At 37.2% G+C, this 27894-nt stretch overlaps 2 protein-coding genes across 3 annotated transcripts in view; one reads left to right on the top strand and one right to left on the bottom strand.

Moving 5' to 3' along the window:
- Positions 1 to 16004, top strand: part of FBXO28 (F-box protein 28) — a 29428-nt gene extending 13424 nt beyond the window's left edge. Inside the window, exons 3-6 of one of the 2 annotated variants that reach the window (XR_014054062.1) lie at positions 1811 to 1949; positions 9700 to 9895; positions 10470 to 10614; positions 11352 to 16004. Coding sequence is in view for 1 of the 2 variants with exons in the window: in XM_081491612.1 (XP_081347738.1) it covers positions 1811 to 1949; positions 9700 to 9895; positions 11352 to 11746 (730 nt within the window). In the remaining variant the exon portion in view is untranslated. The remainder of the gene's footprint in view (positions 1 to 1810; positions 1950 to 9699; positions 9896 to 10469; positions 10615 to 11351) is intronic. The other variant, XM_081491612.1, reaches the window with a different exon arrangement.
- TP53BP2 (tumor protein p53 binding protein 2) overlaps positions 1 to 27894 on the bottom strand; it is a 213890-nt gene that overhangs the window by 170527 nt on the left and 15469 nt on the right. The window lies entirely within an intron of this gene.

Genomic DNA, 27894 nt, shown 5'->3' with positions numbered 1-27894 from the left:
AGTGTAAATATCAGTGCTATATTATTAAACCTTGAGAAGAAAACTTGGATTAGGTTCTTTAGATACAACACCAGAGGACAAGTAACAAAAGAAAAAAGTAGACAAACTAGAATTCATCAAAATTTAAAATTTCTGTGCTTCAAAGGATACCATCCAGAAAATAAAAACAGCCACAGAATGGGACAAGACATTTGCAGCCCATATATCTGTTACAGGACTTGTATCCAGATTATATTAGGAACTCTTACTACTCAACAATAAAAAGGGGGACTTCCCTTGTGGCCAGTGGTTAAGATTCCACACTTCCAATGCAAGGGACACAGGTTCAACCCCTGGTCCAGGAATTAAGATCCCACATTTTCCTGGTGTGACCAAAATATTTTTTTTAAGGCATAAACAATAAAAAGGTAAATAACCCCAATTTGAAAATGGGCAAAGAATTTGATAGAAATTTCTCCAAAGAAGAGGTACTAAAGGCCAAACATCATTAGTCATCAGGGCATTGCAAATAAAAATACTATGGGATACCAGTGAACACCCACCAGGATGGATGGCTAAAATTTAAAAGGAGAAATGTTGGGAGGGAGATGGACAAATTGGAACTTTCACATATTACTGGTGGGATAATTAAATGGTGCAGCCACTTTACAAAAAACAGTTTCTCAAAAAATGAAATACAGAGTTACCAAATGATGCAGCAGTTTCGCTGCTGTATACTACATTTCACTGCTGTATATACTCAGGAAAAATGAAACTATGTCTACACAAAGTACACAGATATTCATAGCAGCATTATTCATCATAGCCATAAAGTGGAAACAACCCAAGAGTCCAGCAACAGATGAATGGATAATCAAAATTATGGTATGTCCATATAATAGAATAATATTCAGCAATAAAAAGGAATGAAGAACTACTGAGACTTCCTTCTACATGGATAAACCTTGAAAACATGCCAAGTGAAAGAAGATAGACACAAAACACATACTGTTACGATTCCAGTTATCTGAAGTGTCCCGAATAGGCAAATCCATAGAAACGGTAAATTAGTTGTTGCCAAGGACTGGATAATGAGAGTAATTAATAATGGTTACAGGCTTTCTTTTTATGATAATGAAAGTGTTCTGAAATGAGATGGTAGTGTTGGGTACACAAGTGTGAATATACTAAAAATCACTAAATGGTACCCTTGGAAAGTGAATTATATGTGAATTATGTCTCAAAACTTTTGAAAAGTTAAAATGAGCTGATCTTAGAGCAAAAATATATGGTCTCTTGTCTTTATGTCCATGTATACTTCTTTCATTTATCTAATTTCTCTGATTCTAATAGCCATTAGGCTTGAGTTTGATATAGCCAAGTGAAGGTAAAAGTTAGTTGCACAGTCATGTCCAACTCTTTGCGATCCCATGGACTGCAGCCTGCCCAGCTTCTCTGTCCATGGACTTCTCCAGGCAAGAGTACTGGAGTGGGTTGCCATTTCTTTCTCCAGGGAATTTTCCCAACCCAGGTATCAAACCCGAGTCTCCTGCATTACAGGCAGATTCGTTACCAACTGAGCCACTAGGGAATCCATATAGCCAAAGGGCAAAACAAAAAAATTTTTTTCAAATGTTTTATCAATAAATATTTGATTGATCCTTAGCAAGGATTTCTAAACATAGTTATTCATTTATCCTTGCAGTTAAATTATGACCCAGTTGTAGATGTCTAAATTAACATGTAAGTGTTAGGCTTACATTAAGATAATTTGTTTGGTTAGCATTTTAGTCCACAGTACTTCTTTTAATGGTTGCTTTTTTTTTGGTAGGAGAGAGTCAGAAAGGAGAAACCATTCATTAGCTCGGCATGCAGACATCCTCGCTGCTGTTGAAACAAGGCTGTCATTATTAAATATGACTTTCATGAAGTATGTGGACTCCAATCTCTGTTGCTTCATCCCAGGAAAGGTAAAATAGAATTGCTTACTTAGTAACAGCTGGATTAGACTGGGTAAACTTTAAGTTACTATGAAGTTACAAAGTGATTTTTTTAAATGACAGAATCACTCCTACTTCTTTGGTCATCTGTGAATTCAGTAGTCACAATATTAAAGGGTAAGTTGTATAGATAATTGTGGGCTTTTGACTTTTTTTTTTTAATTTTGGCCACTGTGTGAGGCATGCGGGATCTTAGTTAGTTCCCTGACCAAGGATTGAGCCCATGCCCCCTGCTTTGGGAGTGCAGAGTCTTAACCAGTGAATTGCCAGGGAAGTCCCATTGCTACTTCTTTGAGTAAGTTTCTAGGAATGGATTTGTTTAGCTTCTGTGCAATAACTTATATAAATATATATCATTTATGTGACCTGTATACTTAAAATTATGATTATGAAATATGCTATAGAAGCCCTACTATTCTTCAGGAAAGCTTTTTAAGGGTTCATACTGAAAGAAAATTTTTTAAGCTTTTACTTTTTGTAAAGATGCCAGAGATAACAGCAATGAGCAAGAATAGGTATTGTCTCTGCCTTCAAGATTGTTACCATTTTAGGGAGGGGGGTTGGGAGAGACAAGCTGGTTTTGTTTTGTTTGAGAAATGTTTCATGAAAACAACTTACAAACTTCCAGATTCAACAAGAATAGATAATTACTATATAGCAGCAGCAGCAGCTGGACTAAGTAATAGTGCTGTTTAACACAGAAATAAATTTATTGTGGTGTATTTACTGTGACTAAGTTAATAAAGGACCCAGAATTTAACATGCTGCTCATACCTTCACTAATACCTTGCTTCTTGAATTGAGTGTAAATTCAGAGTGAAATAACTTCAGTATCTTTTCATGTGGAAGAGATGGAGGTAGAATTAAAGATCATTTTGCTACTTAGCTGCTATTGGCAAAAGGTTCCCTTAACATGGTTGGAACTAATGAATACTTAGTAAAATTTGAATGCTCTCTTTTTGTTATTTCCACTGATAATTAACATTGGCAATATTTTATTACTTTCTTCATTTTCAATGTTCTATAATTTTGTTGGGAGCCAGAGGAGTCCTGTTTCTTATTTAAAGTATTCTTTGGTATAGCTCACTTTCCTCATATTAGCTACTGATGCTTTTCTATAAAAAGGTGACCAGTTAGAAACTTTAGATTCTGATTCTTAGGCCAGATTTTATCCAGGTGTAATTCATAGGTCTTAATTCTTGATGTTCACTGAACTAGAATAGGTTGTCTCCTATAGCCTCATAGTTTCTATTGCATATCTCATAATGTTAAGATTATGAATATTTAAGACACCTCTCTAAGTTTCATAACCTCAGAGACAATTCAACCAGTTATTGTTAATGGAGCTGAATAGCTTGCAGCAAAGTCCATATGGCCTGCAAAGCCAAACGTATTTTAGCACCTAACCTTTACAGAAGTTGTCTATCTGTTGTTCTGGTTGATCAAGATCATGTGATTGAAATGATGATATTTAGTGTCTTAAACAAATGAGGTTAAATTCAGTTGAGTCTTGCTATTTTTTTGGAAACCACTTGTTTTCTCTTTTAATTCTAGTACCAACTGAGGTGGTAGCAGTGGAGGATGTTTTCAGTTTTGAAGCGTATGTGTATCCCCTTGGGCATTTGCTTCTTAACTGAGACCTTTACCTTACCTGCAGTGGAAAAGTCTTCCATTTTTCCTTAATATTACCCATTTCTTCACAAGATCTTATCCTAATTTATTTTTCTCCTACAAGTCTGAACTGGAAAAACAACTCCCCCAAAACAAATAATTTTTGTTTTGATTATCACTTTGGTTTATTCTGTCATCTTTATAGCTTATATTTTGCCTAAATCAACACTGTATACTTAGATTACTACTTTTTATTTTTATGTGAAGGTGAAGTCGCTTAGTCGTGTCCGACTCTTTGCGACCCCATGGACTGTAGCCTACCAGTCTCCTCCATCCATGGAATTTTCCAGGCGAGAGTACTGCAGTGGGTTGTCATTTCCTTCTCCGGGGGATCTTCCCGACCCAGAGGAGATCGAACCCGGGTCTCCTGCTTTGCAGCCAGACGCTTTACCATCTGAGCCACTAGGGAGCTATTTTTATGTAGCTGGTACTTTTTAGCTTACTTAGGCTAAGTCTAAACTGCCGACTTAACATAGTTTGCAATATTTGGGTTGTTTTATCATTGTTCTTTTTGAACTTTCTCATCCTTAAACTTTCATATTCTGTCTTCAGAACATAAGGATATGGCATTAAGTTTCACATCCTTAAGTGAAGATATTCTATGAAATACTTTTCTTTCAGTTTAGCGTATAATCTTTATTTGATGTATGATTTCTATAGTAGTTTATTCTTGGTTTCCCCAGCATCTTGCTCCTGGGTTCATTTCACAAATTAGTTTTCACAAGTTACTTAAATGAATCTGGGTAATAGCAACATTCATTTAAATTAGATTGCCTGATATATATACCAGAATTTTGGACCTTTAAACTAACTAACAGTTAGGAGAAAAAAATTTTTTTAATTATTTTCTAAAAGAACAATCAAATTCGTTTGTAAAATTAAATGGTAGGATGAAGACAGAATAAATGTATGTTTACCTCTTAACTTCTCCCCATACTCGACTCAGTGGAGTAGAGTAAATGATGCAATTTTTAAAAGGAAGAAAAGATAAAGCCCCATGAAAAGGAGGTCAAGAGAGTAGACAGTAGCAGCAGAATTTTGGAAGCTGGAAAGTAGATGAACAAATGATAACTGACTTAGAAGAACTGAGGAAGTTAATTCCTAATCTGGCAGTGGGGGAAGCTGGAAGTCAATGTAGTATGCACAGCTGAACCTCTAAAAAATTCTAGAGTTGAAAGCACTTCTGAAAATGGGGCTAAAACAGAAAGGTTGGTTGAGAATCTATATTTAGGAATGACTTAAATCTGCAGGTCCCCTCTCCAACTCCAAACAAGCTAGATCATTGCCCTTCTACCCAGTGAAAATCTAAGGCTTATTCACAAGAGGGTTTTAAAATGGAGTCTCTTGACAAGGAAACCGTACTAACAACAAAGACATTTAAAGAAGATCTGTCTAAAGAATTCAGACTGGTTGGGAGTTTGCCACTATGAGCTCTGGGAAGGATCAGCAAACTTTTCTGTAAAGGGCCAGATAATAAATATTCTTGACTTTGTGGACTGTGTGGTCTGTGTCATGTCGTGGTCTGTTTCTCAACTGAGAAACAGCCATGGTTCTCCATGTGGTAAATGAATGGGTGTGCTCATGTTCCAATAAAACCTTATTTATAGTAAGTTCTTGGTCAGTATCAGCAGTTCACACAAACTGAAAAACACATGGAGCAGAGGCCAACTAACCATTCCAGGAGATACAATGATGAAAAAAGACATGAATAATTCTTTTCTTCATCGTTACTAACAGCCCCAGTAACACTTTTGCGCTTATTGAAATACAGTAGTCTCCAAAAGTCAGTGCTTTCACAGTATAAATGATTGTCATGAAGCTAGATTTCCCTGAAAGAACTTAAAATCTATAGATTTTGTATTGCTGGTTTGTTTTTAATAATGTTTTTGGTGGGGGAAAAAAAAACTGATGATGGTCACTTTCCTTATTCTTTTTTTGAGGGGTCACTTTCTTTTGATGCAGTTTCACATTTACATAAAAATTGCAAAAAAATATGACAAGGAATTCCCATATTTCTTTTATCCAGATCAGCAATTATTTACCTTTTGTCTCATTTGCTTTTGTTCTCTCTCTGCATATGTGTTTTATTTTTCTGAACCATTTGAAGAAAACTTGGAGATATTGTGACCATATATCCTGAAATATTTCAGTGTATTCCCTAAGAACTAGGACATTTTCTTACTTAACCACAATACAGATAACAAGCTCAGGGAATTTAACATTGATCCAATACACTGATCAGCAGGCCATATTCAAGTTTCATTTCTTATCCCAATAATAGTTTTCCTAGCTATTCTTATTTCTGAGTCCAGAATCCAATCTAAGATCACACATGAATTTGTTAATCCTCTTTAATGTGGAATAATTCCCTATACTTTGTGTTTCTTGGGCTTCAAGTTTTTGAAGGTCATATAGGTCAGTTATTTTGAGGAATAAATACTCTTCAATTTGAGTTTATCAAATGTTTCCAGAATGTTGTATTTTTGTTTCTTTTAAAATTGGTTTTAGTGTGAAGACATTCTTAAAAATAACTCTTGCTTAGAAGCATTTCCTCCTTTCATTTTGCTGGTCCTCAAGTAAACACATGCAGTCACTGAACCTTTAAAATGAAAAAAGAATTAATCTATTTTCATTGAATTTTTTAGGTCCCTGTTCTTACACTGCTAAACTCCACCTTTCCCACCAGTTTGGCTAACTAGGAGATCTGATCAGCTTTTTATGTGCTGCATTTTTAAATATAAGCAATGAGTAGAGAATCACCAGGCTAATAAGAAACACAAAGTAAAACAAATGGAGAAAAAGACCTTTGAGAAAGCAGTACAAGGATATAAAACTTGAACAAACTGTGACTAATAGTCTAAGAAATATTAATAAGAAAAATACAGAGAAATGCATGCTATATAAAGAATTATTCACAAATATGGAAGAAAAAAGAAGTGAGAGGAAAATTAAGGAAATCTCAAGTGGAGCAAAGAGAAGGAAATGGCAACCCACTCAAGTATTCTTGCCAGGAAAATTCCACGGACAGAGGAACCTGGTAGGCTGCAGTTCATGGGGTCATAAAGAGTCGGCGATGACTGAGCACATCAGCAAGTAGAACAAAAAGAAACAGAAAATGAGAACATACAAGGTTCAATATTCTAATATTCTTTGTTTGCTAAGGGTGTCTCTGGCAGCTCAGCTGGTAAAGAATCTGCCTGCAATGCAGGAGACCCCGGTTCAATTCCTGTGTTGGGAAGACGCGCTGGAGACGGGATAGGCTACCCACTCCAGTATTCTTGGGCTTCCGTGGTGGCTCAGCTGGTAAAGAATCCTCCTGCGATGCGGAAGACCTGGGTTCAATCCCTGGGATGGGAAGATCCCATGGAGAAGGGAACAGCTACTCACTCCAGTATTCTGGCCTAGAGAATTCCATGGACTGTATAGTCCATAGAGTCCCAAAGAGTCGGACACAACTGAGTGACTTTCACTCACTTACACTACTTTGTTTGCTAAACAGTAGATTAAATAAGATAGAAATTCTCTCATCTATAATAGTTGAAAGCCTTAAATGATGTTCATAGTATGTCATTTATTACTGTGCCAATTTAAACATCATGATAGAGTAACTGTATGTGCTGGGAATGTGATAGTTGTTCACATTTGGTTGCTTACCATTCTTTCTTAAAACTTAAAAATATTTTTCACAAGTATTAATTACCTCTAGTATTCAGCACATGGCATATTACTTGAAAAGTTTATAAATAGCCATTAAAGAGTTTCAGTGACCTGCCTAAGACCTGTGGTGTTTACACTGGATACAAGACTCAAACCGTTACATTCTTGTTGCTAAAGTAATTTTCAGAAAGTGATTAAACCTATTCAGAAAGTGAAATATTTTAAAAATCAGGTAAATGCTATGCTTTTCTTAACATATACCTCTACAACCATTTCAACCACTGATGACTCTGAATGCTAGAAGCAGTTTGGTTCTAACATGCTGTCTTTTTTCTTCACCTTGTCCTTTACTTGTAACTTTTGGACACAGGAAAGAAAATGTTTTTAATTTTATTGAAAACATGGATTGGATGAGTCCACTTAATTAAAATAACCTGTATGTAGTAAGATTTAAAAACACTAAATTTCCTAATAGAACACTTGGGCAAAAGGAAAGAGATACACCTTGCTTTCACACTGTATTTAGAAGGCTGAATACGATAGATGAGAATATTTCACATTTTGGTTTACAGATGTCATTTGGTATTAGTAATCCCTATGTGATATTTTGATATGAAATTAATTCTGAAGAATCAGGGTTATGGAAGAGGATTCACTACATAATAAATTTATTTTAAAAACCGAGAATAAATGCATGGTACATAATATAGTGTTAGTTGCTCAGTCGTGTCTGACTCTTTGCGACCCCATGGACTGTAGCCTGCCAGGCTCCTCTGTCCATGGGATTCTCCAGGCCAGAATACTGGAGTGGTTTGTCATATCCTTCTCCAGGGAATCTTCCCAACCCAGGGATCGAACCCTGGTCTCTCCCGCATTTCAGGCAAATTCTTTACCGACTGAGCTACCAGGGAAGCCCATGGTACATAATAACACTGCATACATTTTGATTTCCTAGCCAACTCCTCACTGCAACACTCCTCCTTTAGTCATGTACACCCTCCTCCTGCTCAAATTTCTCTTCTCATTGAAATTCTGCTTATTTCTCATTGCCGAGTCCTTCATTAGGCCTACTCAGTCCTCAAACAAATCTTATCCCTGTCTACTTCCTTTTTCACACAATGCTTTGCTTGTACATTGAACTTACTCAGTTTGAACTAGTCTTTGCTGTTTATGGGTCTTTCACTAAGTCATCTTGCATAGGTTAAGATGTGTGTCTTATTCATGCTTGAGTCATTGTAACAGTCATTTCTAGTCTAGGTCAAACATACTGTAAATATTCTTCTGTCTACCAGTATTTATGTACATAAACTTAACTCGGTCCATTTATCCTCTCAGTAAAATTCTGTTAACAATGACCTTTGTATTCAAAACAAAATCTAGCCTCTAAAAATCATATTCTTGTATTGACTTTAACTTTGTGGCTTGTCCCTAAACAGTTTTATTTAGATGTGTCAATATTAGGCAGTTTATGTTATTTGACCATCTTTATCACTCATTTAACGAACGTTGATTAGGGTGTCAGATACTGCTAGGCTGTGGGGATCTGACAGTGGAAACTAGGTATGGTCTCTTCTCTCATTTAGCTTACTATGTTATGGGAAGAAGAAATTAACAGAAAATGGTAGTAGTTAAACCTTGTAATGTGTATTCTGAAGAAAAAATAAAGGATTTGATGAAGGTGTTAACATACTTAAACTGAAAGAGGGTTCAGAAAAGACTACTTACTCTGAGAAAGTGTTACTGAGACCTCAAGTATGAATACGAAATTTGGGCCTGGAGAAGGTAGGGGAGATATGCAGGGAGAACATGACAGAAAAGAGATCACAATGTGCAAAACCCTGAGCAACAAAGGGAGAGAGGGTCTGCTTTAGGTCAGATAGCTGAGGGTTACTTTGTACCTGTAGGTGGAATGTACTAGCACTGAGGACAACATCAAATAATACTGGAGTGTTTCAGTACTTTTCTTATTTATAACACACATGTAGCACAACCATGGGTCGGTTAGTATCCTATCACTAGAGATTCTATGTAGTAGAATGTGACAGACTAGTAATATGAAGGACTACTACTAAAGTATATAAGTGCATATTTTGTAATTAACCATTTTGTACTTATATATAAATATTAGGTAATTTTTTTTAGCCCCAGAACAGTAGATATGCTTAATAAATATAAATATGAAACATATATAATACTATAACAAGCCAAAAGGCAGGTGTTACAGGTGGTAATGTTACCAGTGGTCAGTATATCAGTGGTCAGTATATCAGTTAAGTCACCCTGTAGATCTCTGTAGAATTTGCAAAACAAGCAGTCACCTTACTCCCAGTTTACCTATTTTCTTTAAAAAAAAATAAATCAATAAAGTGCTAATGAGAGCTCATTATTTTAGGTGATTGATGAGATTTATCGTGTGTTGAGATATGTCAATTCTACCAGAGCCCCTCAGCGAGCTCATGAAGTACTTCAAGAGTTAAGGGATATTTCCTCCATGGCAATGGAATACTTTGATGAAAAGATTGTTCCAATTCTAAAGAGGAAATTACCAGGATCAGATGTATCTGGAAGACTCATGGGCTCTCCTCCAGGTATCTTTTGTTTATAATACTATCTTTTGTTTATAATACTTTATAATCATGTTCATACATAGGTTTATAACTTGCCTTTTTTTCTCCCACTTAACTGTGTAGCTTGAACTTTTCTGAGTCTGTAACTGTGTATCTGCAGCATCATTTTTAATGACAGATTAGATTACAGACCATATCTTACGTAGTTCATCCACTGCTGTTATGCACATTTGTCTCCAGGTTTTTCAGTATTTGAACCACACTTAAGAACAATCTTGTGGCTGAATCTTTGTACATATCCACAACTTTTAACTGGGCATAAATTTGTTAGAGCAGTTTTTAGTAAAACATTTGTTTCGTTCAGATTAGTTAGCTCCCTGGAGTATTCAGTACGGTGAGTGGCTGTCTGTAATTTAATAATAAAGCTTATGGCATCTCAGCATTAATATATCTATTACTTATTGAGTACTTACTATGTGGACAGCACTATACTGTGTACTATGGAGACTAAAAAGAAGTGTAATACATGGTATCTGCTCTCAAGAATCTTATTATTTCATAGGGTAAGACGTAATCATGACTCCAATTATTGCAGGCAAGAGAATAGTTTAAAGGAGTGTCCATTTACATGCCAAATGAGTAGAGAGAAAATCTTAAGGAAGATAAGATCATTGTTGGCTGGTCTGATTGAGACTTCACAAGAGATGAGAACTGATCTGAGCCTTGTTAGTTGGCTAAAGGTAAGCTGAGAAAGAACAGTGTATCAGTCAAGGAAAATATTCTGGTTATTTAAACGTATGAGGAGAAAATTAGCAAGATGGGTTTTAGGGTGCCGATGGATCCATATGGTTCTTTTAGAAAAGCTTCAGAGATAAGGTTTTAAAAAAAGCAGGTTATTAGTTTAAAATAGTGATTTTTATGCCTGTTATTCCTAAAACAGAAAAGTTCCAAAGCCTTCCTACATCATGTCAAAGTTCTTCCTGGTCATCGAGTGTGATATAACCCTTTTTGATGGTATCCCAATTGTTTGGCTAATGTTGAGACCAAACATTCAACTAAGTGCAGAGAGGACTTATGAACCTAATAGGTCTGTACTTCTGACTCAGATATTTATGTTTCCTTATGTGTAATAAGATAGAAAGTAATTCTACTCTAATTTTACATTTATATTTTCTTAACTATGTTCTAAAAAAGTTTTATAATATTTTTAATTCCAAGTTATTTTTAATTCCTGGACACTCTTTGCTTTTGCGGGCAATACACATACTGCCACATGAACATGAGAATCAGAATTCAGACTCATTTGTAGTTAAGACAAAGTATTTGATTAATTCATTAGACCAAGTAGATTGCAAAGAAGAAATCTGCAGAGGTGATGTTACTAAGGACATTCTATTTTTGAAGAAGTCTCATTAATGAAGTATTACTGGTGGTGAGCCATTGAAGTGATTGACCATTTTAAACCATTTCTCCACAGTTCCAGGACCTTCTGCAGCCTTGACTACAATGCAACTCTTCTCCAAGCAAAACCCTTCAAGACAAGAGGTTACCAAACTCCAGCAGCAGGTTAAGACAAATGGTGCTGGGGTGACTGTTCTCAGGCGTGAAATTTCTGAGCTTCGCACCAAAGTGCAAGAACAGCAGAAACAACTTCAAGACCAGGACCAGAAACTGCTAGAGCAGACCCAGATCATAGGTGAACAAAATGCACGGTTGGCAGAGCTGGAGCGCAAATTGCGAGAAGTAATGGAAAGTGCAGTGGGAAACTCCTCAGGGTCTGGGCAGAACGAAGAGTCGCCTCGGAAACGAAAAAAGGCCACAGAAGCCATAGACTCTCTTAGGAAATCTAAACGTCTCCGGAATAGAAAGTAAATCGGAATGTGCTTCTAGCTCCAGAGGAAGACCTGGCTTTGTAGCTTGACCAGTTCTGCGTATCTGGACACTGCGCGACATGGTGTCCCTCAGCTCTAGGCTTTCAGAACACAACTTAAACTTGAACTCTCATGGTTGGGACAGTTTTTTTTTTCCTGCTTCTCCTCGTTGAACTGATGCACAGAATCTTTTTACTTTGCAATAGATTTGTACTAACCAGACCTATTCTATCATGTTTTGAGAAGTTAACCTTTTTTTTTGTGCAGATAATGTTTAAAGCAAATTTGTTTCTGCATATATGCACATTACGTAAGGATCTTAAACCAGTCTTGACAGACTAGAAACTAAGTTTAATACAGAAAATGTCCTGTTCACTTGAAAGAAAAGACCTACTTTTTAAATGGACAGTATCTTGTTTTTAAAAAAAAAAAAGTTGACTTTTTGTTATAAGTGACCTTTGTCTGGAATGTCTGAAAAGTAGTAAATGCTTTTTGGTATTGGAGTAATGGGTAACTAAAACGGACTTCCACAGTATTGACTGTAGAAGGGGCCTCTACAGTATCGACTATATATTTTTATAAACTACTGGCAAGGGACTTATCCAGTTGTTATATACATGTTTTCAGTTCTCTTTTGGGGCCATGACCTACATTTGCATGGATGCATGCATGCATTGCCTAGTCAACTCACTTAAAAAAGCTCTTGCACTGGTATTGATCTTGAACCTCTATACTTCTCCACTTTTTAGAGCAATGTCTTAGTTCATTTAAGCGCTTAACATCTTCCACCACTACAGCTTGCTTCGGTGGGTGAGGGGGAGTGGTATTTGTATGTCCATTTGTCCTCCCGTTCTACAGAATAAGAGAGTATTAAAGCCCGCTGCTTTAGCTCTTCTCTGTAGGGTTCAGGTACACTGGCTAAGACAGAACCCCAAATTCTTTGTCTTGATATCAGACCTCTGGTAACTAGTACTATTCCTTACTCACCACTGTGTATGCCCATTGATCCAGTGTGGCCATGACCAGTGGTGTGAGTAGGGAACCCAACTTACGGGATGCAGTTGTTTTGCCATTGAAAAACAGTTCATTGAAGAAAATTGTACTATGAAAAAGCATTTTGATTGTTTCATTTCTGGGAGGTGACCTGAGGGAAGCTTTTTAGTATTCATTTCAGGCTTTCCTTATCCTTCAACTTTCAACAAAAGCTTTAATTTCGTTTGCACTCCTGTTTTGAGCTTGTAACTGGAAAAGCATGTCTTGCACTGTCAACCTTCTAAGTGGTCACTTTAACAACTGTACAGTGATTATTTTCCCCAGCTGTGTATTTTTGAAACAGTCAACTATTACTGTCTAGTTTTATTTTAATGTACTAAATTATGTAGTCATTATTTGACTGTTAAGTTAAACAACTGTTGCCTTGGGCTTCAGTTATTTAAGGTAAACTTAGGTGTAATATAGAATACTATCCCTTTCCAGGTGGGAGTTTGACACCCGTATAAAACCTAAGGTTTTGGTAAGTACCTTAGTTGAAGAAAAGCACAAGGTCACTACCTTCTTTTAATCCGTCCAACATGATATGGTTATGCATCCTTGAGATTAACCTCACCAAATGAAATTTCTTATCCATTTTTAATATTGTCCTTACATAATAGTGTCCTTAGATTTTGATCAATTCTTTGTCTAATATTAAAACTCCATTTAAAATGTAGTTATGTTTTCAATGAAAAACCATAAAATAACATCCAAGTGTTTTCATGGTTTGTTGGGAAGGTAATTTTAAAATAAACAATTTCCAAAAAACATTTGTCAGCCAAGATCATCCATAAAAGTCCCTGTCTGGAACTCATTTTCTCAGCAGGTCTCATTTGTTTAGTCATAGGATTTAGCCATATTATCACAACTTCGGAGGAGGCCTACTGGAATACTTACTCATGGCCTTTAATAGTCTGCTTTCCTGGTAATACGAAGGTGTTTTTAAGTAACAAAGTACATGTTTACAGGTTTATAAAGTATGATCTTTATGCATCAAAGGGATATAACCTCAGATGATCTTTTTTAATAATGTTAATGAATTCTTTAAAGTTTTCTGGGTTTCTTTTTAAACTCCATCTAGATACCCTAAATGTATCTACAGTCTTAATTAACATGAATATTTGGCTTCCATAATAAACATTCACACTATTAAAAGATAGATTTTCTGTTTCAAAATCCAAATTTCTACAATATACACTTGTAATCATCTGCCCATAAATTTAATGAGTTGCACTTGTTAATGGGTGAACGTGGCGTAACAGTAGGAAATAAAGCACTACAGTTGTTGTAAATCTTAAATCTTAACTAGTAAAATATGTTAGGATATTGCCTTGGCCAATTTGATAGCTGTTATACTTGCATTTGGGTAGTATAATGGTATTTAAGTGTCAACAAATCACAAAGTATTTCCATCACCTAAAACTGACATATGTTACAGGAAAATTGTAAGTTAGCAACCCAAGAGAGAACTATCCTGCTCTGGATTGTAGGTCAGTAATTTAAATGCTGTATGTTAATACTGTATGTTAATATGTTAAATGTTAGGACATTTCATAAAGTATTCCCATTATCTTCCTTGGCTGGTCTTTCAGAGGATACTTAAAGTTGTCCCACTTACAAATTGATCACAACACTACAGACGCAGATAAAATGTACAAGGGCGGATGAAAAATGGAAAGGACTGCCTCCCCCTCACCCCCCACAGGAGTCTCTGCTTGTTTCCCACGTGGACTTGACTTGGTTTTCACATATACTGAACTATGTATTATTTTAGAACATGAGGATATAGAACCTGTTGTTTCTCAAGCTCCTCTTTTGATGTACAGAGCCTGGAAATAAGGGCAAACACAAATGTAATCAGAGTAATCATACTGTTTTAAAAACTTGGGGTGCCATCAGGTCTAAAGCCACTGGTTTTGGAAGCAACATTTTTTTTTTTTTTTTGGTAAAACATGTTTTTGGAGTACTGAACTTTACAGGGGCTTGCCTTAATCTCTATTTAGTAGTTTCAAGACATATGCGCTATTATTCTACTTGTTAAAATAGTCTATGTAGCCCCTAAGGTGGGTAAGACAGAGTATACGTAATGCCTAAATAAGCTAAAAGGTGTCACTACAGCTGGATTTTTGAGAGAAAATGGACATATGAACATAGGCTATGTGTAATAAAAATAATGGCACCTTAAGATTGCACTATTTTATGCATTATTTTATATGCCATTTCATAGCCTGCACTTTAATCTCCAAAGAAACGATGTGTGATGTCCCAGTTGTTCCTTATTAATAACTGTTTCCTGAGACAGGGCACTTAATTCTATTTTACTATGCTGAAGTAGTTTCTTGGAGGTAGATTCCTCTTTTGAGTTCTCTATTTCCTTAGCCATAATATTTTCTAGGATCTAGGAACTCCCTATCTTATTTCCAACAGTATATAATTTTAATTTAAAATCTCATACTTGGTGATCAGCACATTCTTAATATCCTGCTCTAGCAATGAGTACCCATTTGTTAACACTTATCAAACCTTCTTTAGAATAATCATACGTTGTAAGTAAGATTTGAAGCCAGTAATAAAGGCATTCTGCCTTGTACAATGCAGTCTCTTGAAAATGGCTGTTCCTAATGTAAAATCCAATACATTCAGTGGTTTGGCTTGGGATCTGAATTTCTTTCGCTAGTCCTCAAAAGGTTAATAAGTAAGCACTACTTCAAAAAGCTCTGTAGCCTGCCATCTTGAGGTGAATTATTTTCAAGAAACACTATATAATCTACAAAATGAAATTAGCAATTAGTTGACTGCTGCCTACCATGAGTTTATTTTTAATAGCAATATATTTATATTTGTGATAAATATGATAGGCTTAAGTAATGGCCTTTTCCAGCTTCCTAAGATTCTTTGTTAAATTTCTGAAATTCAAACGTCAAAAATTGAAATTTTTCCTGTTGTGTCTGAAGAGAATGATGAGATTTAGAAGCATACTGGTAATCTATTAGGTCCATTGCCAAAGTAGATACTGGTCCGTATTCAAAGCTATACCTAAAGTTAGACGCGTTTAAAATTCCTTTATGTCGTGCCATGTCTGTTTACTTATGGTCATGAGCAACAATAAATTACAGTAGTTTATCTTCTGGAATTTTAATTGTTATAACCTAATTTAATTACTGGAAAGTGAAAAACACCTCCCGGTCACACAACAGGGTACGTAAATAAATGTGTTGTTACCAGTGCTACTTGTTTTCTTTGTATTTCATACACAGAAGATTACGGAGCCATCTTAAATGCCATCTTAATAGCTACCACCTCTTAAAAGCAGTTTATTTTGTTGTTTTAATCCTCACAGCCACTTTATAAGTGCTTCCCTGGTAGCTCAGCTGGTAAAAGAATCCACCTGCAATGCAGGAGACCCCAGTTCAATTCCCGGGTAGGGAAGATCCATCCCCTGGAGAAGGAATAGGCTACCCACTCCAGTATTCTTGGGCTTCCTTGGTGGTTCAGATGGTAAAGAATCTGCCTGCAATGTGGGAGATCTGGATTCAATCCCTGGGTTGGGAAGATCTCCTGGAGAAGGGCATGGCAACCCACTCTAGTATTCTTGCCTGGAGAATTCCCAGGGACAGAGGAGCCTGGTGGGCTATAGTCCACAGGGCCACAAAGAGTCGAACACGACTGAGCGACTAAGCACAACACAGCTGCTGTTTTATAAAGCAGGTTTTACTGTCTATAAGGAAGTTAAACTCAGGTTAAGCAACATAGCCACAATGTCACCTAAGTGTGATTTGAACCCTGCCTCCGAAGCTTATGTATTCCTGCTACACTCGACTACATTCTAAAATGTCTGGGAGGTGTGGGACTCTAGGTTACATTAATTCTTCAAATTCAGTAAATATATAGATTTCATACATCAACCAGAAGCAGTCTATGCCAAAATCACTGTTAAGAGTAATATACAAAGCTTAAAATCATGGAAAGACTAGGCTTTAAGGAGGCAACTTTTGTCCTGAAGTTTTTTGGCAATGGATTTCCATTAGGCATATGGGTAAAAAAAATATTTTTAAGGCTTCTGTGTGTGTGTGCTTAGTTGCTCAGTCGTGTCCAACTTCTGAGAACCCATAATCTTAAACAGGCAGTCCTGGCAATAGATGTGGTCAGAGGCCACTAACGCAGTCACTTTATCATAAAGTTGGCTACCAATCAATACAAAAGAAGTGATACCAATCCTCTTGCCCTGCCAGGGAAGAAGACTAGTTCTCTTTTCAAAATTCCTTTCAGCTCCAAAACTAAATATTCAAAATTTCAATGAAATAAAACCATACAAATCAATTTCACCTCTGTTTCACAAAGATGTAACTGATAAGGAATTACTAGAAACAAAACAAAATGACTGGAAACACACTCTTTGAGACACACTTTACCTACTTTGTTCATAACTTAGATGTTCAGAAAAGAGATCACAGATGAATTTATGCTGAAAGATGAGGATGACAGCAGTGTTACCAGTTACCCCAACACCATCACTGCATTCTAGTCATCAAGCTATCATAGAAACCTAGAAAAATAAAGACAACTTGTGTATCTCCCTGTCTTCAGAGAGTGGATTGGGATGGAATTCTTTGTAGCCCTCAGGTGGTTCAGTTGTGTAAAAAGCACATTTTGGGACACCAAGAACTTCACCAGTATTGTTGCTTTAAAAATAAAAGGATGTCTCTTTATGACCTTTCCCATGTTAATTCCTGAAACAACACTTAGAGGATCCATTAAAGGTGATTCTTTCATCCAGAAAATGTTTTAACTTGCTTGTGTTGTTCTGGTATTGGTGAGTCATTTCCTGAAAGCAAAATTATGGGAAATTGTAAGGAGAAAAAAACAATGTGGATGTTTGAGCACAAAGTCCAAATTACGACTGGAAAGGGAATACAAATCAAGGATGAACTCCCCCAAATTCAGTCAATTTTGTTCATAGAAAAATATTCAACCGAAGAGCTTTCAACTTCCTCAACTCTTACGTTTCCTTCAATTCTTTTTCCTTGGGTTTTTTGCATGGAACAAAAGTCAGTTTCTACTTGGAATCTGAAGCAGCAGTGTAAATAGTAATACTGGCTCCAGGGATGACCTAAGGTGTGTCTTTGTCTTAAGACACAGGGAAAACTTCTGCTAAAACTTCAAGGCTAAACAGAAGATGGGGAGAAGGAAGAAGGGAAGGGGGCCTAAAATGCTTGTTCTTCCTTTGAAGGGTTGCAGCAAGCTTACAAGAAAGTGCCTTAGCTATCTAGATATCCAGGTTCTATAACCCTAGGTGCTGCCACAGCAGAAGCCTTTCATTCCCAAAGCAAATGCAGTTTGTGCCTTCCTTGTGCTGTGCTTTGTCACTCAGTCGTGTCCAACTCTTTGCAACCCCATGGACTGTAGCCCACCAGGCTCCTCTGTCCATGGAGATTCTCCAGGCAAGAATACTGGAGTGGGTTGCCACGCCCTCCTCCAGGGGATCTTCCCAATCCAGGTCTCCCGCATTGCAGGCGGATTCTTTACTGTCTGAGTCACTAGTGGAGCCCAAGAACACTGGAATAGGTAGCCTATCCCTTCTCCAGGGGATCTTCCCCACCCAGAAATTGAACCAAGGTCTCCTGCATTGCAGGTGGATTCTTTTACCAGCTGAGCTACCAGGGAAGCCCGCGTCTTACTTATAAGAGGATAATAAAGGAATGAATGTCAAGGGGTTAACAGTGCTCAGCGCATAATAAGCAGGTAATTAATAATAAATAGTGGTTTATACAGAGCAATAGATATGACTAAGGAAACAGAAGTATAGAATATATATTGCATCGGTGACATGTATTTCCTTTAAGTCTTACTTTAAGCATATTTAATTTTTTTTTAACCACAGAAAACAATTTGTTATTACAGCCTTTCTAGCCTCCTGGAGAAGTTTATTTTTAATATTTAAAAGCTTTTACTTTTGATATTTATAATATTTCACAGGACTTTTTGCACTGCCCCACAGTGCCATCACTTTGCCAACAAAGATCCATATAGTCAAAGCTATGGATTTTCCAGTAGTCATGTACTGAAAGTTGTACCATAAAGAAGACTGAGTGCCGAAGAATTGATGCTTTTGAATTGTGGTGCTGGAGAAGACCCTTGAGAGTCTCTTGGACAGACAGAAAGGAGATCAAACCAGTCAATCCTAAAAGAAACTAATCCTGAATATTCATTGGAAGGACTGAGGCTGAAGCTTCAATACTTTGGCTACCTGATGCGAAGAGCTGACTCATTGGAAAAAAACTCTGATGTTGAGAAAGACTGAGGGCAGAAGGGGACGACAGAGGATGAGATGGTTGGATGGCATCATCGACTTGATGGACATGAATCTGAGCAAACTCTGGGAGATAGTGAAGGACAGGGAAGGCTAGCGTCCTGCAGTCCATGATGTCGCAATGAGTCAGACACAGCTGAGGGACTGAACAACAGCAGTACTTCCTTGAGAGCCATGGGAGAGAAACCAGTCTGGCAGCCCTCCTCCTTCTCCACCTTGGGCTGACAGACCTAAAAAGGAAGGAGGACCTTGAGCTGCACCTGGTAGAATGAAGAGAGGAGCCTCTTCAGAACTTCCTTCGCCTTGAGACACAACTTAGCGTCAAGCATACAAGCTGTGGAACCAGAATTAGTGGGCTCCTATTCCCAGCTAGACCTGTTATGAGTTATGTAATACAAGCTTGGGTAGTTAATACCTCTGAAGCTCAGTTTCATCACCTGTAAAATACTTTCTACCTCAGAGAGTCAGTACAAAAATCCAAAGGACTCTGAGAAGAGTGGAGTAGGAGTAGGAGGAACCAAGAATCTGTCTCCCCACCTAGAAAAAAATTACACTGGCAGAACCTGTCTGATGTAATTACTTTGGAACCCTGGAGATTTATGGATTTGGGCAATAGACAAGGTCCTATGCTGGGCAAAAAGGAGCCCTGTCCCCCCATATTTGGGATCTGTGCTCTGATCACTGATTGCTGCTTCTAATCACAGGAGTGCAGATTAAGATGGTGGGAAGCCATTGTGGTACCTCCCTCCATTGTTGCAAGCCTCTCCCCAACCAGCTGAAGCGCCTTCTGAAGTATAAGCGAAAGTGTTAGTCACTCAGTCTTGTCCGACTCTTTGCGACCCCATAGACTGTAGCCCGCCAGGCTCCTCTGTCCATGGAATTCTCCAGGCAAGAATAGTGGAGTGAGTGTGAAGCCATTCCCTTCTCCAGGAAATCTTCCCGACCCAGGAATCAAACCCAGTCTCTCGCATTGCAGGCAGATTCTTTACTGTCTGAGTCACAAGAGAAGCCCTGAGATTTAAAAAGCCAGCACTCCTTTCCCCAACACTCCTTCATCTTTTTCTCTGTTACTGTCTAAAAGCCACACATTAAAGACTAAGACATTTAACAACCTCTATATGTACAGAGAAAATTAGAAAGTGACGAGGTATGCCGAGGGAAAGGCTCAAATAAAGATCTGAAAGGACATTAAGTTTACACCTCAGCCAGAGCCTCAGCACAGAGAGAGCCTACCACAATCAAAATAAACATATAAAAACAATTGATTCCCAGAGTTACCGCATTATTAGATTCAAATATCTAGTTTTCAGCAACAACAACAAAAGCCCACAAGGCATACAAAGAAACAGGATATAAGTATACTTAAAAGTATAAGCTTATACTTCAGTTCATTTCAGTTGCTCAGTCGTGTCCGACTCTTTGCGACCCCATGAATCGCAGCACGCCAGGACTCCCTGTCCATCACCAACTCCCTGAGTCCACCCAAACCCATGTCCATCGAGTCGGTGATGCCATCCGGCCATCTCATCTTATACTTACAGCCCATTAAAGAGGAAAATATAAATCAACAGAACTGTCCCTTAAAAAGGCCTAATGGCAGATATACTAGATAGACATTTTAAAATAACTTTCTTAGAGATGCTCAAAGGGATTTCCCTGGTGGTGCAGTGGATAAGAATCCGCCTGCCTAATACGGGGGACATGGGTTCAATCCCTGGTCTGGGAAGGTTCCACATGCCACAGAGCAACAAAGCTCCACAGCTACTGAGCTCGTGACCTGCGACTACTGAAGCCCTCGTGCCTTGTTGTGCTCCACAATAAGAGAAGCCATCACAATGAGAAGTCCACACAAAGCAACGAAGACCCAGTGCAGCCAAAAATACATAAATAATTATTTTTAATATAAATAAACTTTTTAAAATTGAAAAAAAGAAAAAAGAACTAGTCTATCACAGACTTCACAAACAAACTTATGGTTACCAAAAGGGAAAGGTGGGGGAATAAATTGAGAGTTTGGGATTGGGGTATAGCCAATTAACAACAGTTTCAGGTGAATAGCAAAGGGAGTTAGCCATACATACATGTATCCATTCATACCCAAGACAAAACGTTTTTGGTGTTAAAAAAATAAAAATAAATTTTTTAAAAAAGATTTGGGATTAATGTGTACACACTACCATATATAAAATAATCAACAAGGATCTACTGTATAGCACTGAAACTCTACTCAATATTCTATAATAATCTATATGGGAAAAGAATCTGAAAAAGAATGGATATATGTATGGACATACATATACATAAATAGATAACTGAATCACTTTGCTGGACACCTGAAACTAACATAACATTGTAAAACTAAACCCCAATATAAAATAAAAATTAAGTTAAAAAAAATAAACGCTAGTACTGGGGACTTCTCTGGTGGTCCAGTGATCAACAATCTGCTTTGCAAAGGGACTCCGGTTCGATCCCTGGTCAGGGAACTAAGATCCCACATACCTCGGGGTAATTAAGCCCAAGCTCCACAACTACTGAGCCCTCACACTCCAGAGCCCACGTTCCACAACTAGAGAGTCTTTGCACCACAACAAAAGATCCCACAAGACATAATGAAGACTGCACGTGCCACAGCTGAGACCTTACACAGCCAAATAAATAAATATTTTTTTAAAAATTCATCCCACAGAATGGGAATAAATACTTGCAATGCATATATCTGATAAGGAATTAATATCCAGAACATATGTGAATTACCCAAATTTCTACTTTTGACTTTAATTCATTCGATTGTGGTCAGAAAACTTATTTAGCATGTTGTGATCCTTACAAACATTTTGAGGCTTGCTTTATGGCCTAAAACGTGGTATATCTTAAAGGATGTTTTCACTGCACTTGAGAAGAATGTGTATTCTACTGTTTTTTCATGGAGTGTTCTATGGATTTTGAGGTCTAGTGGGTTTAAATTGTTTTCAGTTCTTCTATTACCTCGTGGAACATCTGTGTAGTTGTTCTATCCATTATTGGAAGTGGGGTATTGTCATCTTGATCAGCTATTATTACTGAGTTTCTGTTTGTCCCTTCAATTTTATCAGTTTCACTGCATGTATTTCGGGGCTGTGTTCTTAGATGGATGTCCTAATGGATTAACCTTTTAATCCTTATAAAATGTCCCATTAAAAAAAAAAAGTCTCTTTTTAACTCTAGTAACAATTTTTTTAAGTCTATTGTGTCCAGCTTTCTTATGATTGCTGTTTGCACACATATCGTTTTTCATTCTTTTATTTTCATTATTTGTATCTCTAAATCTGAAGTGTGTCTCCTGTGGTCACCATGTAATTGGATCTTTTTTAAACAAAATCTAATCTGTCAATCTCTACCTTTTGACTGGATTTTTTAATCCATTCACATTTAATATTATTATTGGTATGCTTGGATTTATGTTTGCTTTTTTATTTTTGCTTTCTGTATGTTCCATCTCTTTTTCCACACTATTCCTCTTTTATTGCTTTCTTTTGCATTAAATGAATATCTTCTTATGTAAAATTTTAATCCCATTAAGTTTTTCACTGTGTGTTTTTGTTATGTTCCTTGTGGATGCACTAGAACTTAACTAATTAGAATATTTTAAATTTATTTTAATTTAACTCCGATAAGATGTAGAAATATATAGCTATTTCATTAACCTCCATTTCGTGCTGGTAGGTTGGTACAAAAGTAATTGCAGTCTTGCACTGTTGAACTTTGCCATTTGATATTGTAATACATTCTTAAATAAGTGTGGTTATGTTATACATCATTTTAATGTGCACTTCTCTTTTTTGCTAATGACTTGCTGTTTATTTTATATTTATTTTAAACCATGGAAATGATATTAGACAAAAAGTAAATTCAAGGCATTTTCTTATTTGAGTTCAAAATGGGTCGTAAAGCAGTAGAGACAACTTACAACTTCAATAACACATTTGGCCCAAGAACTGCTAACAAATGTACAATGCAGAGCCTTGAAAAGGAGGAGCATAGCGGCCTGCCATCAGAAGTTGACAAAGCCATCACTGAAGCTGATTCTCTTACAGCTACACCAGAAGTTGCCGAAGAACTCAAAGTTGGCCATTCAGTGGGTTGTTTGGCATTTGAAGCAAATTGGAAAGGTGAAAAAGCTTGATAAATAGGTACCTCATGGCTGAGCACAAATCAAAAACATTGTCATTTTGAAGTGCCGTCTCCTCTTATTCTACACAACAACAACAAACCATTTCTCAATCAGATTGTGACATGCGACAAAAAGTGAATTTTATACGACAACCAGCAATGACCAGCTAAGTGGCTAGACCAAGAAGAAACTCCAAAGCACTTCCGAAAGCCAAACTTGCGCCAAAAAAAGGTCATGGTCACTGTTTGGTGGTCTGCTGCTGGTCTGATCCACTACAGCTTTCTGAATCCCAGTGAAACCATTACATCTGAGAAGTATGCTCAGCAAATCAATGAGGTATACTGAAAACTGCAATGCCTGCAGCCGGCATTGGTCAACAGAAAGGGCCAAATTCTTCTCCATGACAAATCTGACCTCGTGTTACAACAACCGACACTTCAAAAGTTGAACAAATTGTGCTACGAAGTTTTGCCTCATCTGCCATATTCACCTGCCCTCTCGCCAACCAACTACTACTTCTTCAAGCATATTGACAACTTTTTGGAAGGAAAATTGCTTCCACAACCACCAGGATGCAGAAAATGCATGGATTTTTATGCCACAGGAATAAACAAACTTATTTCTCATTGGCAAAAATGTGTTGATTGTAATGATTCCTATTTTGATTAATAAAGATGTGTTATAATGAGCCTAGTTATAGTGATTTAAAATTCATGGGCCAAAACTGCAATTACATTTGCACCAACCTAATATTATTATTAAACATATTACATCTATATACATTACAAATCAAAAAAATACACTGTTTATAATTGTTACTTTATATAGTTTTATGCCTTATAAAAAAATGAGAGGAAAGTACATATAAAGTTTGCTATACTAGCCTCCTTATTTACCATTTCTAGTTCTCTTCCTTTGCGTCTGTGGAACTGAGTTATCATCTGGTGCCATTTCCTTACTCCAAGGCAGCTTTGCTCCCATCATATCTTCTGTGCTGTTGTTGTCAAATATTTTACATTTTTATATGCTATAGGCTCAATAATACAATTTACATATATATAATACATATACACACACACACAAACACACACAATTGCTTTTAAAATTAGTTAAGAGGAGAAAGGAAAACAAATAAGCGTTTATGCTCTCTTTCATCATTACTTGGCATATACTGGTGCTATTTATCTTTTCATGTGGACTTGAGTTACATTCTGAGATCTTTTGCTCTTAGCCTAAAGAACTTCTTTCCATACTTCTTAGCAAGTGGCTCTCTGAGCAGCAATTCTCTCAGTTTTTGTTTACCTGAAAACCTCTACATTATGTCTTCACTTTTGAAAGACAGTTTTTAAAAAATATTTATTTATTTATTTTTAGTTATTTGGCTCTGCCAGATCTTAGTTGTGGCATTCATAATCTTTTTAGTTGTGGCATGCAAACTCTTAGCTGTGGCATGTGGGATCTGGGTTTTTTGGGTTTTTTTTAATATTTATTTATTTGGCTGGGCCAGCTTTTAGTTGCAAAGGTCTTTGATCTTTGCTGTGACCCGCAGTTTCCCTTAGTGTGGTGTGCGGGACCTTCTTTTCTATTTAATATTGATTTATTTATTTATGTATTTATTTGGCTGCATGGGATCTTAGTTGCATCACTCGGGATCTTCCATTTCAGTGTGTGAATTCTCTAGTTGTGATGCATGGGCTCAGTAGTTGCAGCACCAGGCATAGCTGACCAACAGCGATGTGGGATCTTAATTCCTTGAATGGGGACCAAACCCAAGTCCCTCACATGGCAAGGCAAATTCTCAACCACTGGACCACGAGGGAAGTCCCCGGGATCTAGTTCTTGCTTAACAGTGTTTTTCCCCAGCAATTGGAATATGCTATCCCGCTGCCTTCTGGTCCCCATTGTTTCTGATGAGGAGTCAATTGTTAATCCTTTGGGGTCTCCTTTTATGTGATTTTTCTCTTGCTCTTTCAAGGTTTTCTCTTTGTCTTTTAGCATTTTTACTGTGACGTGCCTGGGTCAGGATCTCTTTGCTTTGTGTTCATTCTGCTTGGAGTCCATTGAGCTTAGATTTCTTTGTTTTTCATCAAATTTGGGTAGTTTTCAGCTTTTTTTTTTTTTAACTTTTTCCTACTTCTCCCCTTCTGGTATTTCCAGTACATGTATGTTGATGAGCTTATGGTGTCCCATATTTCTCTGAGGCCCTATTCATTTTTATTGTCATAAAATATACATAAAATTTATCATTCTAGCCATATTTAACTGTACAATTTAGTGGCATTATGTATATACACAGTGTTATACAACCATCACTGCTATCCATTTATCAGCCCAGAGAGAAACTCTGTACACATTAAAAAATAACTCCCCATTCTTGTCTTCCTTTGCCTCTGTTAGAGTCTATTATTTTTTCTGTCTCTACATCTGGTCAACATTTAAACTTTAACCACAGCAGCTCCCTTTTTAGTCAGACTTTCACAAAGGGAAGGAGGGGCAATTCTTTGGCTTAAATACATAATTTGACAAAATAACTGCCTAGGGAAAAAGAATAGACAAACAGAAGCCAGTGGCCACTGGGAAAGGTGGTTATTCATCTCACCAGGGACTCCAGAATATCTTTGTTTATCAGTAGGACAAATCTCAGCTTAAATTAGCAAAGGTTATATAAAGTTAGTTGATTCCCTTATCTGACCACACAGCATAGATGAATGGTTTCAAGGGCAAGCCCAGGGAAAGGAATGGTGCCTGAATACATTGTCTGCTCTTGTTCCCAAAGATTATGAACCTCAAAATTCGTGGTTTTAAGGAATTACTGTTTATATCAATTGTTTTCTGTAAGATGATAAGATGATGAAAAGAGTTTTTTGCACAAGACTTAACATGTTTTTCAAATAACAGGTTGGTTGGCTATGAAGAGAAGCTCCTATTATAATCAAAGTCATTTCAAAACATGTCACCAGAAATGCATTCAAAAATTATTAGAGCAGAGACTTCGCTGGTGGTCTGGTGGTTAAGAATCCACCTTCTAATGCAGGGGCCTTGGGTTCGATGTCGAAGAGCAACTAAGTCCAACAGCCACAACTTATAGAGCAGGCGTGCCACAGTGAAAGATCCTGCATGATGGAATAAAGATCCTGCATGCCACAACTAAGACTCAATGCAGCCAAATACATATATACATATATACATACATACATAAAATAATCTGGGGCAGGAGGGCTATTTTAAAAAGGTTTTTTAAATGTATTTATTTAAATTGGAGGCTAATTAGTTTACAATATTGTGGTGGTTTTTGCCATATGTTGACATGAATCAGCCACAGGTGTACATGTGTCCCCCCATTCCAAACCCCCTCCCATCCCTCTGTGCTGTCCCAGTGCACCTGTTTCATGCATCGAACTTAGACTGGTCATCTATTTCACATATGGTAATATACATGTTTCAGTGCTGTTCTCTCAAATCATCCTGCCCTCGCCTTCTCCCACAGAGTCCAAAAGTCTGTTCTTTATTCCTGTGTCTCTTTTGCTGTCTTGCACATAGGGTCGTCATTACCATTTTTCTAAATTCCATATATATGTGTTAATATACTGTGTTGGTGTTTTTCTTTCTGACTTACTTCACTCTGTATAATAGCCTCCAGTTTCATCCAACGTGATATTCCATTGTGTGTATGTACCGCAACTTTCCTATCCATTCGTCTGCTGATGGATATCTAGGTTGCTTCCATGTCCTAGCTATTGTAAACACTGCTGCAATGAACATTGGGGTACACATGTCTCTTTTAATTCTGGTTTCCTCAGTGTGTATGCCCAGCAGTGGGGTTGCTGGTTCGTATGGCAGTTCTATTTCCAGTTTTTTAAGGAATCGCCTCACTGTTCTCCATAGTGGCTGTACTAGTTTGAGTTTCCACCAAAAGTGTAAGAGGGTTCCCTTTTCTCCACACCCTCTCCAGCATTTATTGTTTGTAGACTTTTGGATAGCAGCCATTCTGACTGGCGTGAAATGGTACCTCATTGTGGTTTTGATTTGCATTTCTCTGATAATGAGTGATGTTGAGCATCTTTTCATGTGTTTGTTAGCCATCTGTATGTCTTCTTTGGAGAAATGTCTGTTTAGTTCTTTGGCCCATTTTTTGATTGGGTCATTTATTTTTCTGGTATTGAGCTGTATGAGCTGCTTGTATATTTTGGAGATTAATTCTTTGTCAGTTGCTTCATTTGCTATTATTTTCTTCCATTCTGAAAGCTGTCTTTTCACCTTGCTTATAGTTTCCTTCGTTGTGCAAAAGCTTTTAAGTTTAATTAGGTCCCTTTTGTTTATTTTTGCTTTTATTTCCATTACTCTGGGAGGTGGGTCATAAAGGATCTTGCTGTGATTTATGTCAGAGAGTGTTCTACTTATGTTTTCCTCTAGGAGTTTTATAGTTTCTGGTCTTACATTTAGATCTTTAATCCATTTTGAGTTTATTTTTGTGTATGGTATTAGAAAATGTTCTAGTTTCATTCTTTTCCAGGTAGTTGACCAGTTTTCCCAGCACCACTTGTTAAAGAGATTGTCTTTTCTCCATTGTAAATGCAGAAAAGATCTTGCATGATGCAATAAAGATCCTGCATGCCACAACTAAGACCCAATGCAGCCAAATACATACATACAT

Source organism: Giraffa tippelskirchi, chromosome 5 (assembly GCF_054371585.1).
Source record: "Giraffa tippelskirchi isolate mGirTip1 chromosome 5, T2T-mGirTip1v1.2.pri, whole genome shotgun sequence".
NCBI lineage: Eukaryota > Metazoa > Chordata > Mammalia > Artiodactyla > Giraffidae > Giraffa > Giraffa tippelskirchi.
Note: the sequence above shows the minus strand (reverse complement) of the source record. Positions and strands in the feature narration are given on the sequence as shown.